Genomic DNA, 13560 nt, shown 5'->3' with positions numbered 1-13560 from the left:
ACACCTGGCCTGTGAGCTCTCCCAGCCCTCACCCTGCACACACCTGACATATTCTTCCTCCTCTCTTTGGCTGCAGAGTGAATATCGCAACTGCAAATGTGTTCCTGTCAATATTGTTATAACCTCCCACTAAGTTTTCAGAGTCTAAAACAGTGGGAAAAGGGAGGATCCTGGGACGGGCTGCTTCCAGACAGAGGAGGTGTGGGCCCTGGGAGAGACTACTTGCATTGCAGATGGAGGAGGCATGCATCCTGGGACCAGTGGCATTGGGGGAGTTAGAGGAGACTTAGGAGGGAACAGAGATGTTTGATAGAACAGGGTCATTTGCATCTGTACAAAAAGGGTTTCAGCACATTTCTGTAGAACAGAATTGAAACCTAAGTCTACAAGTAGGCATCTGGTCTAGCCCTTTTCCACACTGTAGAGCAGCGGTTTGAGCCCGAGTGTGGGACCTGCGCGTCCTGCCGTCGGAGGCAGCAGGCCATGCTGCTGGCAGATCTGGCCCTCCGCCCCGTGGGAGATCCGGATTAAGTTCCTGGCTCTGGCCCTTTCTCGCTGCGGCCATGACAGGGCATTTGAGGAATAAACTGACCTATAGGAGCTCTCTGTTTTCTCTCAAATAGGTAAGACTTTAAAATGGGCCTATTTTGATGACAAAATGGTGAGTTTCTGCACAGGTCTCAGGTCACTGCGTGCATTTTTAGAGATCGGAGGGGAAACTCCTGAGTACGTTAGAGAGGTGCTTCTCCCTCCCACGGTCACAGGTGATCATGGACAGTTGGCGTGGCCTGTGGTGTCCTGAAGGGCCTGCACTGTGCCTTGGAGGATGGACGAAGGCTGGCCTCGCTCAGTGGCACACGTGGGGCCATGCCAGGGAGGCCATGCCAGGTCCTGTGCAGGGCACTAACCCTTCCCCGTGTGCAGCCCAGGGCCATGGGACCTTTCACTGTGCACACACCACGGGGGAAGGGAGGACCAGCGTCAGCCCGCAACTTGGCTTTGGTCTGTGCGCTTTTATCTCGGGCTGCCAGGCCAGACCCAGCCCGCTGCACTGGACGAAGGCCCGCTGTGTGCTCTTGGCATGGTTCTGATTGTCCAGTGGGACGCCCCGACCCCCTGGTCCGGGAGGGCCTGGGAATGGGAAGCTTTGAGCACCCAGCATTCACTGTGCCCCATTCCCTTGAACTTGGCAATCCTGGGGAAATGCGACTGTGTCACTGAGAACACAGCTGCAGAGCCTAACACACAGGGCACCAGGAAGCTGATGGGAGCTGCAACGAACAGCTGGATTCTGGTGCACACATTCTGAAAACCTGGTGTTCTTTCTTTTTAAAATGTAATCAGCTCTTAAACGAACTTGCAAAACCCCGGTGTCCAGCACTTAGCCACAGGGGGAATGAGGTTGTGTGCTGTTTGGGAGTGACCCTGGAACAGACAGCAGGGTGGAGCCCAGGAAATGTGCCCCATGGTGAATTTCTCAGTTGCCTGCTCTCCCAGTCAGCCTGCAAGTGTGAAGGGCAGAGATGCTGTGAATATTCCACCTGGCTGACACAAAGGCACCGGGGGCAGGGGGCAGGGGGCAGGGGGCAGGGGGCTGGCTATGCATTCTGCATTATTCACACCGACCACAGCAGTGGCTCACAAGCCAGGCTGCGGTCCTTCAGTAGAAGGCAGCTGGGAAGCTTCCTCCCCTAAAACAGCCAGCCAGGGTGGACTGCAGAGCCACAGGCCCCTGACCTGGGACACGCGTGCCTCCTGGGGCTGTCCACAGGCAGCACATGGCAGCCTGTGACTGTTCCACAGAGGGGGATCAGGGGTCCAGCCTTCCCTAGCCCGAGGGCAGGGCACTTCTGGAAGAGAAATCCTCTCCAAAGCCTGACCTTTTATGCTTGTGTCTACCACTTTAAGAAAGAAAGGAGGGGAACGACGTTTAGTTTCAGCTGCTTAGCTTTGCTGGGGGAGATAAGAGAATCTGGCCTGCGTTGTTGACTTCGCCCCTGATCTATTTATGGCAGCCCGCCTGGGTATTTTTGCATCCCGGGTTTCCACCAGCTATTGTTTGAGGCCTCTGTGGGAACCCCGCTGCCAGGAGCCAATTCAATGTAGGTCACACCGGGGCTGTGTAAAAGTTGCCTTTGTTTACTAGAAGTTTCTGCATATCCCCCCTGCCAAGGTGCGTGGAGGTGTGGGTCCGCCCCCCACCAGGTCCTGCTGCCCCTCAGGGGGTCTTCCGTGCACCCTGGAAGCCGGGACAGCCAGCGGGCAGCTGGGAAAGGTGAGGTGCCTGGCCATGGGGCTTGGGGCTGGTACTCGGGGTCCTGCCGTCAGACTTGGGCTGAGCAGTGGGGACTGGAAGTCTTGAAGGATTCCCTAGGCAGCAAACCGTGCCCGTCTCTGTGGCACACCACCGTGCGTGCACCTGCGGAGAGGTGGTGCCTGGGCACTGGGGCTCAGGGACTAACCTCACGAGGCCCCTGGCAGCAGCAGGGCTGTCCTGGTGACCCGCTTGCCGGGCGGGGAGGGCGTGTTCTCAGGCCCTGTTGGCAGCCCTGCCTCGCCCCGCCCCGCGTGCTCCTCCGGAAGGGGTGGGCGAGGACGACCCGCGGGTCTACCAGCTGGGCTGCGGTGGCAGGGACAGGGACACAGCGCAGGAGGACCAGGTGGGGACCCTCAGTGGAACGCCGGGCAGCAGCACTCGCCCTGAGGCTGGTAAGGGGATCAAATCGGCTGCTCTCTGGTCGTGTCTCCTTTGGGGGAGTCGGCCCGGGGCGACCCTCGCGGCCGAGGGAGAGGGTGAGGGCAGGGAACGGGGCCTCTGTGTCGCGTCCCTGGCAGGATTCTGGGGTTCGGGAGTCTGCGAAGCTTGTGTTGGCAGGCACTGGATCGTCCCTGGTGCAGATTCGCTCTGGAGCAAACGGGGCAGGCAGGGGGGCTCAGGGAGACCATAGTTCCGTCTGTTTGCAGAACAGTTTGGAACTGCAGTAGTTCCCTTACTCCTGGTTTTATTGCTGGGTTTGTGTGCTCTGGGGAGCGGTGAGAGCTGCGGCTTGGGCACTGGGAGGCCTGGCTGTAGCCACACTGGAATCCCCCACCCCCGCGCATTGGGTTGCCTGTGCCCAGCTCTTGGCCTTGCTAACAGCAGTGATCACAAAGACTTGCGAGGTGGCTTCTGGCACCCAGGCTCTCCTGCACGTGGGAACGGGAGGAGTGGGGCGGTTCTCGGTGCTCAGTGACAGGCACTGGGCACCAGTGTTTGACGTCTGCATGATTTTGAGGTGGTCTGGTGACTTGGTGTAAGGAAATGACAGATGGGACCTCTCCGCACACCTGCTCTCTGAGCTTTCCGCTGCACTCACCAGTGTCTGACCCACCCTCCACCCCCGTTTAGACCAGTCCCTTGGCTTCTGTGCAACCTCCAGGTGGAGGGTTTTACTAGCAGTGCCGGGTCTCCACCCACACCACCATGTCAGCCCTCCAGGGCAGAAGTCTCTGGGCGCTCCCTCCCTCCCTGGCATGCGTGTGTGTGTGTGTGTGTGTGTGTGTGTGTGTGTGTGTGTGTGTGTGTGTCAGAGGCTGCTAAGGTGGGCTAGCCGGCTCCGTCCATAGCCTCCCTGAACTTGGGTCACTCCTCAGAGAGGGACAGTAAGGGCTTGGGGAGGATCCGGGGACCTAGCCTGGCACTAGGTGGTGACTCCTCTCGGCCTGCTCTGTTCCCTGGGAAACCATCAACCACGGCTAAGCTGGTGACGCATGTGCTGGGATAGCTCGGAGACACAGAGTGGGATTGGTGGCCCAGGCTGTGGTGGGCTGACTGCTTTGTGATGTCCCAGAAGTTGTCCTTGAGGATTTGAGGGAGCCAGCAGCCTGGAGAGTGCAGGGGTTGCCTGGAGGAGCCCCTCAGCACTGCTTCGGGGAGGAACTTAGGGCCCTGCCCTTGGCTTTCCCTGCACACCAGCCCTGCCCGTGTGTGTGCCTGCACAGGCCGTGTGTGTGCCTGCACAGGCCGTGTGCGGGCCGAGTGCTCTGCACGGACCGGCTAGAAGACACCTGCATGGCGCTGCAGCCAGTCAAGAATTGGGCAAAAGTACTTGTCCTGGTGTGGGTTGGAACCCTCCAGAACTCAAAGATGCAGTAGAGCTGTGAGTATTTTGGCCTGCTGAGGTGGCACCCTCCTGTACCACAGGGTACAGTGCCAGTGTGGGCGCAGTGTTACAGTGACTGGAAACGGCTGTAACTTGAACCAGTGTGGATACAGTGTCACTGTAACTTTGGGGCTTCCCGTTGCTGATTCTGAAAGCTGCTTGGCACCCTTTGGAAGCAGAGCCATCGTCACCCTAAAACAGAAGATGCCAAGAGCCTTGTGACTTGTCCGAAGTAAGAGGGTGGCAGGCTGACATCTTCGAGGCTTCAATCCCACCCATGGGTGTCTCTCCGCTCCTGCCAGTCTGGCGATGATGGAGAGGCCTCCGCTGTGCCCCCTGCTGGCCTCTGTGGTGAGGAGCGCTGGAGCCGGACCCGGGAGTGGTATGTGGGGTGCTTGCAGGCTCCCTGGACGACCTTGTGTCTAGGCAGACAGGGTCCCTGTGGTTAGGCCCTCTCTGTGTCATCTTACTTCCGGGGTTGACATCTGGCCTTCACACAGTCTGCACCAGTGTCCTCTGAGCTGGACCTTGGTCACTGCTGCTCGTGGTGCTGGCTGGCTGCCACGTCCCCTTTGCTGACCAGATGCCATCCAGAAGCAGGAAGGAGTAAAGCCCTGGGTGGGCAAGGGGTCTCAGGACTGGGGAGTAGCCCGACTGGCACTGTTAGGGCGTTTCACTGCCTTAGCACAAACACTGAGCAGCCATGACTGAGCAATTTAGACTTTTCATCTGTTCACCTCAAGCATGTAAGCACTGAGTTTTTTAAAGATATTTATTTATTTGAAAAGCTGACTTACTCCCCGAGCTGGGGCTGGGCTAAGGCAAAGCAGGAGGCTGTAGCCCAGCCAGGTCTTCCACGCGGGCGCAGGGCCGGTGCCTCAGCAGGGAGCTGCATGGAAGGGAAGCAGCCAGGGCTTGACCCGGCACCCGTGTGGGATGCTGGACCAGGATGGGGAGACAAGGGCTTGCGTAATGCAGCACTTGTAAGGGCTGTTGGTGTGGGAGGTATGGCTGAGCCCCATGCTGGTCTTCGCAGACACTCTGTGTGTAATTCAGAGAGATCAGGTAAGACAATGTAGAAGGGATGTTTTTTCACTTTGTCATTTTGCAACAAGCATGCTTTGGTGGCATCTTATCAAACCTGAGTTGGCAGGGGGGCATTTTGAAAATCACACAGGCCTGGCCATCTTTTCAGTTTTTGCTTAAGACTTATTTATTTTTATTTGAAAGGCAAGTTCTCTACCCCTCAGCCCCCGGAGAAACCTTCCACCCGCTGTTTCACTTCACACACAGCCAGAGCTGAGCTGACCTGAAGCCAGGAGGTTCCTGTGGGTCTCCCACGTGGGGGTGGAGCCCGAGGACTTGGGCCAGCAGCCACTGCCTTCCCAGGCTGTTAGCAGGGGGCTTTGAGAAGTGGAGCTGCCAGGTCTCCGAGTGCCACAGCGAAGGACGGTGGCCTCTCAGGCCTGGATCCTTCTGTGTAACAAGCACTCCAGAATGTTCTTGGGGGTGAGAGAAGACTCTGGGATGTTACTGTGGTGGTGTTTGTCCACAGCACCTGCCGGCAGATGCCCCGAGCCTGAGGAAGCCGTGTGGTGACGCCCTCGTCATGCCTTTGGAGATGGAGCCCAAGATGGGCGCTGTTGCCTTCGGATGCCAGCGGAGCTCCGCCTCAGACGACGACTCGGGCTGCGCTCTGGAGGAGTATGCCTGGGTGCCCCCAGGCCTGCGGCCTGAGCAGGTGGGCGCCAGTGGGGGCTCTTTTCTCCTGGGGTCCCGTCACTCTGATTGGAACGCCACAGGGATGCTACCCTGAGTTGTACAGTGGACATGGGACACATGGGAGTGGTCACATGGACTTCTGATGAGCCCATCTCACAGAGTATCACTGATACAAAACAGCAGGACGCAGCGAAGGGCCATTCCCAGCAGACCCTGGGCAGCGCGTTGCTTGGAGAGCGAGGCAGAGCTGTCCATCACGGTTGGCCCGGGGGCAGGACAGGTGGTCTCCCCACACAGGGGGGACAGCGACAGAGCTGTCGTTTCAAGGCCAAAGAGCATGGTCTGTGCACCAGCTGCACTTGACCGGCAGCCTCACAGGAGGGCTTCGGCTGGGCTGCGGGCGCCCCGAGGCCTGGTTCTGGCACCTCTGCTTGGGGCTGCTCTGAGATCATAGCACCCTTGCTCCCCGGGGCCCAGCACAGAAGCCAGTGGTCACTGCATGGTTGGAAAAGGCTGTGGGTGCGCAGCTGCTGTCAGGCCAGCCCATGCACAGGGCTGGGCAGCCATGGCAGAGCTGCCCAGGGAGCCTCCCTGCACGACAGCAGCAGACAAACCTGACTTCTCCAACCTACGTCACAGGAAGACAGCTCCATGGAAGCAGAGGGGGCTGACGAGAGGGTGTGTGAATTGAACAAAACAGCTTTTGTCTTTGTACAATTCTCACAGCAAACTAAGCATGTGCGTGTGAGTGTTTGCAGTGGCCAGGCCTGGGATGGTGTCACCCAGCCCCTGCAGCCATGTGCAGACCCACCTGGCACTGCCGCTTTTTGGCTGGCCTTGCCAGGGCTGCACAGGACAAGCAGTAACAGCGGAGTGCCTGCCGTGTGGCACACACTCAGGAACCCCTCGTCACCACGACTGATGCAGTGGCAGGCTGCTGGCATCCAGGGTCCGTCTGCCCAATGGGCTCGACTGGGCCGCGGCCTGAGTGCGCACCGCCCACTGACCACACTGCCCGCCCTGTGTAGGTCCAGCTCTACTTCGCGTGCCTGCCAGAGGACAAGGTTCCCTACGTCAACAGCCCCGGGGAGAAGCATCGCATCAAACAGCTTCTGTACCAGCTGCCCCCGCACGACAATGAGGTAAAGACACACGAGAGGGCCCAGCTCGCTGCACGGCTTGCAGGAAAGCAGCAGCTGGCAGTGTGCCCCGGGACCCCTCACGGAACCCCACTTTCTCCGGTGCAGACTTGGCCGGTGCACACGGGTCTTCCTTCCCTGAGACACGTGTCTACCGGGAAGGTAGCCGGGTCAGTTCTGCAGTGTCTGCAGCAGCCCGAGACCCGGCTCCCCACTGCCCCCAGTATCGAGGCTGCCAGCAAGCAGGCCTGGCGTGTCTCCACTGCCAGGGAAGTATAGAAAGTGGCAGCTCACAAGTCCCAGCATTTTCCAGAAGGGCTGATTGAGCTTCGTTGAGCATCTCTGCTGACAAGGTTTGAATGTTTCTGGGCTGAACCGCACCCCGTCAGAGCACAGGTTCAGTCCCCGCCACACCACTCCCAGGCCAGCTCTCTGCTCGTGCGTCCTGGGAGGAGGCAGATGAGGCCCGTGATGGCAGCTCCCTGCTACCATGTGGGAGACCAGATGGAGCTCCTGGCTTCAGCCTGGCCAGCCCCTACTGCTGTAGGCACATGGGAGGAAACAAGTGGATGTTAGAGCTCTCCCTCTCTCTCTGCCCCCTCCTTCCTGCTCTCTCTCTCTCTCTCACTCTCAGCCTTTTAAGTAGATGAAAATAAACATTCCCTAGCGGAAAACTCCCAGACTTCCTCCATATTCCCCTTCGCCTCCTCTGGGACACGGGACGGGGGGCAGGCCGGCCCCGCTGTGCTTCCCACCCGGGACACGGCGCCTGCACATCAGCCACCTGTCTTGGTTTCTGCAGGTGCGCTACTGCCAGTCTCTGAGCGAAGAGGAGAAGAAGGAGCTGCAGGTGTTCAGTGCTCAGCGCAAGAAAGAAGCCCTGGGCAGAGGAGCCATCAAGCTGCTGTCACGAGCCGTGCTGCACGCCGTGTGTGAGCAGGTAGCCTGGGCGGGGTGGGCCCTAGGAGCCTTCCCAGGACTAGAAACCCCTCACTTCCTGTCGGAGCCACACTTAGCCACAGTGGGCTTCACCACTGTATCCGATGGGGAGAGCCATCACATGAATAGCAGGCTCTGCCAGCACACAGGGAAGGGCGGGGTCACGCCTGGAATTCACAAGACATGATGAGGACAGTCACTTCCTCCCGGCAGCTCTCAGGACTGGAAGCAGGTGCAGCAGAGGCTGGCCCGGGCACACCACCCAGGGTGCAAGCAGCTTGGGCCGTGTCAGGCAGCTTTCCTTATAGATCCAGGGGTGGATGGCGGAGGCTGGGGGCACAGTCACTCCCTGAGAGGGGACTGCTGTGCAGTCACACCGTTCTGTCCTTTGCAGTGTGGGCTGAAGATGAACGGCGGCGAGGTGGCTGTGTTCGCCTCCCGAGCCGGGCCCGGCATGTGCTGGCATCCGTCCTGTTTTGTCTGTTTCACGTGCAACGAGCTGCTGGTCGACCTCATCTATTTTTATCAGGATGGAAAGATCCACTGTGGTCGGCACCACGCAGAGCTGCTCAAGCCACGGTGCTCGGCATGTGATGAGGTGAACATGGTGGAAGGGGGCTTAGAGGAGGCTGGCGTCCCATGGTTCTCAGCAGTGTCAGGACCTCCTGGTTTGGTCCTGGGCAGGCGTTTTCAGAATCTGCTCCCTGTTCTGATGGTCTAACAGGTGTTTCTGCTTTGTTGGAGGGCTCTGAGAAACAGTTCGGACAGAGTATAGCAGATGATCTTGGGAAAGGGAGACATACTCCCCAGACGACCACAACATGGGCTCGGCCAGGCAGAAGTCACAATCCACGAGCTTCTCCTGGTCTCCCACATGGGTGCAGAGACCCCAAGCACTTGGGTCATCTTTCTCTGCCTTTCTAGGTGCTCCAGTGGGGAGCTGGATTGGAAGTGGAGCATCCAGGACTCAAGCAGTGACCATATGGGGTACTGGTGTTGCAGGCTACGCCATCATGCCAACCCCCGGTCCCACGTTTTAGTTTTTGAAAGGCAAAGACAAGGAGACAGAGATCTGCCATCTGCAGGCTTACTGTCAGCCAGGGCTGGGACGGGCCAAGCGCCCAGACCTCCATCCAGGTCTCCCAGATGGGCGGGACGGGCCCAAGCCCTTGGGCCATCATTGCTGTCTTCCAGTGTAGTGTTAGCAGGACACTAGAGCCAGGAGCTACCCCCAGGGACCGCAGCAGCGTCTGCAAACAGCGTGTCAGCCCCTGAGCCACACCCCCAGCGGTTGCACAGCTGCCCTGGCCATGGCTCAGCATGCTCCCCGTCCCCCTTGCCCTGCAGATCATCTTTGCCGACGAGTGCACAGAGGCCGAGGGCCGCCACTGGCACATGAAGCACTTCTGTTGCCTGGAGTGCGAGACGGCCCTGGGCGGGCAGAGGTACATCATGAAGGACGGCCGCCCCTTCTGCTGCGGCTGCTTCGAGTCGCTCTACGCCGAGTACTGCGAGACCTGCGGGGAACACATCGGTGAGTGCCCGGCGCATGCGCCCCGCCTGCAGACGGAGGCGCCCGTGGGAGACGCCCGTGTGCGTGCCTGGATGCCCGCGCCCCGCCTGCAGATGGAGGCGCCCGTGGGAGACGCCCGTGTGCGTGCCTGGATGCCCGCGCCCCGCCTGCAGACGAAGGCGCCCGTGTGCCTGCCTGGATGCACAGAGCCGCAGTGCTTCGGCCTGATGAGTTAGGGCGGGAGCTCCGCAATGGGTCTGTGCTGTTCATGCTGGTTAGGTTTTGTCCAGTGGCTGTGAACACTGAACTTGGACACTCTGCCCTGCTGCTCGGGGGGAGGTCGGGGAGGGGGGAGACACTGAGCTTCCTGGGACCTTCCCCCACCCAGAAGCATGCTTCACCCGTGTTCTGGCTGGCAGTTGGTGCTGACTCCCCGGCTGGGGTGCTGGCACGCCACACATAGCCTCCAGCTTGGTGACCACGGGCAGCGCCGCAGTGTCACAAGGGAGCTTTTCAAGATTGGTTTAGTTCAGAGAGGCCAGTGCCTTGTCATAGCAGGCTAAGCCTCCGCCTTTAGTGCCAGGTACCCCATACACGTGCCAGTTCAAGTCCTGCTGCCCCCACTTCCCATCCAGCTCCCTGCTAATGGCCTGGGAGAGCAGTCGAGGACGGCCCATGTGCCTGGGCCCCCACCCCGGTTTGGGAGACTGGGCAGACGCACCTGGCTTTGGACCAGCCCAGCTCCGGCCATGTGGGGAGTGAACTGAAGATCTGCAGGTGTCTCTCCCCTCAAACAAAACTAAATAAATGTTTCAGAGACAGAAACAACTTCCGTCTGCAGGTTCCCTCCCAAGATGGCTGCGGCCAGTACTGGGCCAGGGTGAAGCCGGGCGCCAGGAGCTGCACCAGTGCCATCAGCTGCTGCTGTTCCCAGGCACATTACCAACCAACTGGGTTGGAAGTAGAGCAGCTGGCACGTGAATCAGGCAGCAGCTATACCCACTGCGCCGTATCACCCGTTGGTGAGCCAGTACCCAGAAAACTACAACAAGCTCACACTGCAAACACCACAGGTAGCTGCGGCCAAGGGCAGAGGTGGCGTGCCCTGGCCTCAGCGGGCAGTGTGCAGGGCGCCGGGGCAAATTTTCACCGTTCCACACCCCGGCAGACACCTGAGTGCCTCTACTTGGGGATTTCATGTTTTAGCAAGCAGGCAAATTCACAGAACACAGAGCCATGCCTGGGCCCCTCGCCCCGGCCGGGGAGCCTCCCTTGCCCGTCTGCTTGCCCTGCCCTCTAATCCTGACCTACTGCCATCTTCCCCCCGCAGGTGTGGACCACGCGCAGATGGCCTATGATGGGCAGCACTGGCACGCCACAGAGGCCTGCTTCTCGTGCGCTCACTGCAAGGCCTCACTGCTGGGGTGCCCCTTCCTGCCCAAGCAGGGGCAGATCTACTGCTCAAAAACCTGCAGCCTGGGCGAGGATGTGCACGCCTCCGACTCCTCCGACTCGGCCTTCCAGTCGGCACGCTCCAGGGACTCGCGCCGCAGCGTGCGCATGGGCAAGAGCAGCCGGTCGGCGGAGCAGTGCCGCCAGTCGCTGCTCCTGTCCCCGGCCCTCAACTACAAGTTCCCAGGCCTCGCCGGTGCCACCGCCGACACCCTCTCACGCAAGCTGGATGGCCTGAGCCTCTCGGCGCAAGGGGCAGGTCTTGCTGGTGAGGACTTCTGGAAGGGCCGGGTGGAACAGGAGACCGCCGAGGACCCCGAAGAGTGGGCTGAGCACGAAGACTACATGACGCAGCTACTGCTCAAGTTTGGGGACCAGAGCCTCTTCCAGCAGGCGCCCAGCGAGCTGGACGTGCGGGCTGGCGACCCCTGGATTTCAGACAGCGTGGTCAAGGCCAAGAGCGAGCTGCAACAGAACCACCCGAGCCTGGCCAGCAAGAAGTACCAGGCCGACATGTACTGGGCTCAGTCCCAGGATGGACTGGGAGACTCGGCCTATGGCAGCCACCCGGGGCCCGCCAGCAGCAGGCGGCTGCAGGAGCTGGACCTGGAGCCTGGGGCCACGGGCTACGACCACGATCCAGCCCCGTGGTACGAGGGCTCCCTGGAGTGTCTGTCTGACCTGAAGCCAGAGCCCAGCATGCGTGACTCCATGGACTCCCTGGCCTTGTCCAACATCACAGGTGGGTACCCGACGCATGGGGGACATTGGCGCAAGGAGCCGCCACTGCAGGATGGATCCAAAAAATGACGTGATATGACGCCTGTAGGGCTCTCATCCCTGAAAATTGGGCAGCCTCACAAGACGCTGTGTGCTTCACGCGCCCGAGCAGCATGGATGTGCGTGGCGCAGTCAGAGCAGGGACAGGCCCTGCCCTGGGTGAGAGCACAGTTGGCAGAGGGAGACTGCGGGACACTGCTCTAGGTCGTGCTGCGTGGACTTGATGGTGTTCAAATAGCCCTCTGAGCATTTCGCTCACTCACTCTTTGGCAAGAGGGAGGCTTCCCAGATTCTAGAACATTCATCATAGTCCTGCCACATTTACTTCTGAGGCACAGCCTAAGGCCTGTGGAGCTGGGGAAACTGGGCGTGCCAGGAAGCAAATGCCCCGTGTTGGGTGGGCCCGAGGGCATGGGGTGCTGAGGGTGGCGGTGTGATGGCCAGGCCCCATGCTGGAGTCTGCAATGTTTGCATACAGACGCAGCCTGGTACTGGTGTCATTGCTGGGGCTGTGCCACAACAGGCACATCACTGTGCTCACCACCTTTGCAGGTGACCCAGGGTGTGAGAGGGATTCGGGTTTGGGTCATTTTAAGTGGCAAGCCTTGTGAATAAGGCAGAGAGCTGGCTGGAGGCACAGGGCAGGGCTGGGGAGGACTCCCCACTCATCAAAGACTGGGCAGTGCGGGAGGGTCCCCGCAGGATGCGGTGCCTGGCAGCACTAAGGCAGCTTCATCCTTGGTGGTGGCCATGTTAGGGCAGGGCACAGCACCCTCGCCTGCCCGGGCCAGGAGCTGTGGGTCGTGTGCGCTTTCCTGGAGTGGTGGTCTTGACCCCCATGCTGACTTCTCATTGCTGCTTCTCTTGCAGGGGCCTCGGTGGATGCAGAGGGCAAGGCCAGGCCACCGCTGTACTCGCTGCAGGACCTGGAGGTGGAAGACTGTGAGAAGATGAGCAACATGGGCACGCTCAACTCGTCGCAGCTGCACCGGAGCACCGAGTCCCTCAAGAGCCTGGGCTCGGAGCTGTGCCCCGACAGGACCCTGGCCACCGAGGAGCCTCGGCACCTGCCGGCGCTCCGCAGGTCCAAGTCCCAGTCCCGGCCCCAGCAGGTCAAGTTCTCGGATGACGTCATCGACCGTGGCAGCTACGAGCACGTTGAGGTCCGGCAGGCGCCCATGAGCGAGCGGACGCGCAGACGGGTCTACCACTTCGAGGAGAGGGGGTCGCGGCCGCACCAGCACCAGCACCACCACCGGCGCCGGAGGAGCAGGAAGTCGCGCTCTGACAACGCCCTCAATCTCGTGGCCGAGAGGAGGTCCTCCTCCAAGGACAGGCTGCGGCTCTGCCCGCCGGACAGCTACGAGAAGTTCCTGCAGCAGCGGGGCGCGCGGGAGATGGGTGCGCGGCTGCCGGGCGCAGAGCCCTACGGCCGCTACCCGCATGCCACGTCCGACTATGCGCTGCAGACCCCGCGCGGGGCCCGCTTCCTGGGCCTCTTTGAGGACGACGACTCCTGGTGCTCCTCGTCCTCCTCCTCCTCCGACTCGGAGGAGGAGGGCTACTTCCTGGGGCAGCCGATCCCGCAGCCCCGGCCGCACAGACACGCCTACTACACGGACGAGCTGGCCAGCCCCTCGGCTGCGTTGCCCACGCCCCAGTTTGGTCAGAGGACCACAAGATCCAAGAAGAGGGGGCACAAAGGCAAAAACTGCATCATTTCCTAACGGGCAGCAGCGGGGCACGCTGCAAGCTGGCTGCCTGCGTGTCTGGCTGCTGGTCGCCCCCAGTGCACGTGGGGCCCCGGCTGCTGTCCACGGGCTCAGGACATGCCACGGGGGGCCTCTGCCCTATGGAGCTGTGGATGCTGGCA

At 60.6% G+C, this 13560-nt stretch overlaps 1 protein-coding gene across 2 annotated transcripts in view; it reads left to right on the top strand.

The window, feature by feature from the left end:
• The window catches only part of PRICKLE1 (prickle planar cell polarity protein 1), a 64914-nt gene extending 51354 nt beyond the window's left edge, over nt 1-13560 (top strand). The window contains exons 2-9 of one of the 2 annotated variants that reach the window (XM_058655917.1): nt 2206-2275; nt 5698-5883; nt 6893-7006; nt 7806-7943; nt 8337-8540; nt 9290-9476; nt 10786-11649; nt 12558-13560. In XM_058655917.1, coding sequence (XP_058511900.1) covers nt 5752-5883; nt 6893-7006; nt 7806-7943; nt 8337-8540; nt 9290-9476; nt 10786-11649; nt 12558-13414 — 2496 coding nt within the window. In that variant the 5' untranslated portion in view covers nt 2206-2275; nt 5698-5751 and the 3' untranslated portion in view covers nt 13415-13560. The remainder of the gene's footprint in view (nt 1-2205; nt 2276-5697; nt 5884-6892; nt 7007-7805; nt 7944-8336; nt 8541-9289; nt 9477-10785; nt 11650-12557) is intronic. The other variant, XM_058655916.1, reaches the window with a different exon arrangement.

The sequence above is a fragment of the Ochotona princeps genome, chromosome 27 (genome assembly GCF_030435755.1).
Source record: "Ochotona princeps isolate mOchPri1 chromosome 27, mOchPri1.hap1, whole genome shotgun sequence".
Lineage (NCBI taxonomy): Eukaryota > Metazoa > Chordata > Mammalia > Lagomorpha > Ochotonidae > Ochotona > Ochotona princeps.
Note: the sequence above shows the minus strand (reverse complement) of the source record. Positions and strands in the feature narration are given on the sequence as shown.